This window comes from Triticum dicoccoides, chromosome 5B, assembly GCF_002162155.2.
Source record: "Triticum dicoccoides isolate Atlit2015 ecotype Zavitan chromosome 5B, WEW_v2.0, whole genome shotgun sequence".
Lineage (NCBI taxonomy): Eukaryota > Viridiplantae > Streptophyta > Magnoliopsida > Poales > Poaceae > Triticum > Triticum dicoccoides.
In genome coordinates this window covers 410,748,327-410,751,228 of record NC_041389.1, presented here as the reverse complement: position 1 = coordinate 410,751,228, position 2,902 = coordinate 410,748,327, and the positions used below count along the sequence as shown (strand labels likewise).

The following is a 2,902-nucleotide window of genomic DNA, read 5'->3' as shown; positions in this document are numbered from 1 at the left end:
ATGAAGATTGTGGCAGCTGACGAGCCAAGGACGAGCAGGAGGTACGCACTGCTGCTAGCGGCCCGGGACTCGGAGTACGTGCTCAAGGCATACGGCGGCTACTTCAACGTCTTCGTGAGCGCCTTCGGCGGCGGCGGCGAAGACGGCGACGTCTGCGAGACGTGGGACATGTTCCGGGCGGTGGACGGGGAGCTCCCCGACCCGGAGGACCTCGGACAGTACGACGGCTTCGTCATCAGCGGCAGCCCTTACGACGCGTACGCCGACGAGCTGTGGATACTGCGGCTGTGCCTCCTCATCCAGGAGGCCGTCGCCGCCCAGAAGCGCGTCCTCGGCATCTGCTTCGGGCACCAGGTGATATGCCGCGCTCTGGGCGGCCGCGTCGGGAAGGCCAGGAGGGGCGGGTGGGACATCGGCATCCGGGAGGTGGCCATGGCAGCGACGCTGCCGCCATGCAGGTTCCTCGACGCGCTGCGGGACCTTCCCCACTACGCCAAGATCACCGAGTGCCACCAGGACGAGGTCTGGGAGGCGCCGCTGGGCGCCGACGTGCTGGCGTCCTCGGACAAGACCGGCGTGGAGATGTTCTGTGTCGGCGACCACGTGCTGGGAATCCAGGGCCACCCGGAGTACACCAACGACATACTCCTCAGCCTCGTCGACCGCCTCTCGGCCAGCCAAGCCATCACCGTGAGTGCTTCCCTCTAGCTATGTGGTGCATACGCCATTGTTACTCCAGGATAGGGTCTGATTTGGCACTTTGCACCTTGCAGGTGCCGTTCGCTGAGGACGTGAAGAGGCAGCTGGAGGCTACTAGCCCTGACAGGGAGTTCTGGCTCAAGCTCTGCAAAAGTTTCCTCAAGAATGAAGAATCATACTGCTAGCATGGTGCACATATATGATCTTAAAAAACCATCTACTGGCACTAGCGGCGTGGTGTTGATGCCAGATGACAACCTGCAGTGTTGGATTGAACAAAGCTTGGTCGTCAGATTATGTGCAGAACCATGCAAATTGTTGTTGTTACATCTATCTTTTTGATACTTATAAAATGTTGTCGTTAACAGGCAGGGCAAAACCTATTTGACGCTCGTTAGCGTCAAAAGGTCGCGCTTTCGCTGAGGGGAGCCACCGGTCGGGCCGGCCCATGTACGGGCTTCGCGTTTTTTCCGTTAGCTACAGCTTCCTTCGCTGTTTCCTGCGTTCTTTTTTTTCGTTTTCTTTTCTGTGGTTTTTTGCTTTCGTTTTTTTCAATGTTTGTCCGGTTTTCAGTGGTTTTGTTCTGATTTTTTTGGTTCGTTTTTCCTTTCGGCCTTTTCTTTTTCTTTTAGTTTTATTTCTTCTTCTCTTTACTGTATGTTATATAAAAAGTTCACCTCCTATTACGAAAATGTTCATCGTATATTAAATAAATGGTTCGCCATACATTATGAAAATGTTCAATATGCATTCCGAAAATGTTCATCGTGTATTACAAAAATGTTCATCGTACATTTAACAAAATGTTCACGACATATTAATAAAATGTTCACTGTATACTTAAAAAATGTTCAGCGTATATCACACAAATGTTCAATGCCTATATCACACAAATGTTCAGTGCCTATTTAGAAATTTTTCATTATATATTTAAAATTGTTCATTGTATATTAAAAAGATGTTCAATGGTTCAATTTATTTGTTTTTTTATCTGTCGCTGCGCTTAGTTCTTAAACATTCTCGCACCGAATTAATCACTACTATTGTTGAGCTCAACTGGTAAAGAAGATATGCAGTCTATCGTTGGTCGCGTGTTCGATTCCTCGACTGAGCATACTTTTTTGCTAATTTAGTTGCAGCCCGCAGTGAAGCCACCGAATGGGCCGGCCCAATTCGATGCACGCCCTGCGCGAAAGCTCCTCCTGTTGACGCACGCGAGCGTCAGCTAGGAGCACTCAACAGGCAGGGACAGAAAAATTCAAGGACAAGCAGACCGGATGCCGACCTTTGGTTCCTATTTTGGGAATCCCGCTTGGACGCAGCATAGACAATTATTTGCTGTTTACACTATTTTAGAGTGTGATGGTGTGCTGAAGTAAGACCATGAAATTATGTCCAACCCTGTACGATTGAGTCTGGATTATGACCCCTTTGTTTTTTTTTCCTATCTAAGGCTGCTTGTCTTTTTTTTTTAAGGCTGTTTACTTTTTGCAGTCAACCGACCATATTTCTTCAGTTTAACAGGGTCCAAAGTGACTGCGTTTTTTCAGGATAGTTTTGACGATACTCGTATCATAAGTAGGCAATTGTAAGAATATCATCGCAAGCATGCATGAAACTTGTCAAAATACCACCGCCAACACGAAATTTGTTAAAATACTACTGCAAAAAAGAAACGTACAAGAATACCATTATACACCGTTGTGGTCATTTTACCATTCTAACAAAGGGTAGATGCGATTGACCGAGGTCAATTTGAAATACTACAAAGGTCTAAAACAGAAAGTTCATCTTTTTTAAACCCGGCCGCTTTATTACTTTACAAGACAAATACATCGTCCATCAGCCACTTTAGAATTGCTGCCGGTGGCTCCTCTAGCCGCGTTGACGGCGGCATCGTGGCCGCTAGCCTAGCTAATTCACGAGAGATTACATTCATCTTCCTTGGGCAACGAAAAAAAGAAGCCGAAGTGTAACATAGGGAAAGGACACAATAATTCGCACGAATAACACTCGTTTCTGAGGCAGTGAAGCCCCCTTCATTGTGTTTATGACCTCCAATCTATCTGATTCCACCACCAAGTTCTCGATCCCGAGTTGTTGTGCTAGAATTAGACCATATCTAAAAGTATACGCCTACGCCATGGTGCTCAAGGATATTATTGGAAGCAGGAATGAATCCTCCTTTGTCATCCCAAAGAAC

At 47.3% G+C, this 2,902-nt stretch overlaps 1 protein-coding gene across 1 annotated transcript; it reads left to right on the top strand.

The window, feature by feature from the left end:
• Positions 1-884, top strand: LOC119309613 (gamma-glutamyl peptidase 3-like). The gene is made up of 2 exons (XM_037585586.1): positions 1-690; positions 774-884. Exons 1-2 carry the CDS (start codon positions 1-3, stop codon positions 882-884), a joined length of 801 nt encoding a protein of 266 aa, XP_037441483.1.
• The last annotated feature ends 2,018 nt before the right edge of the window (positions 885-2,902 follow it).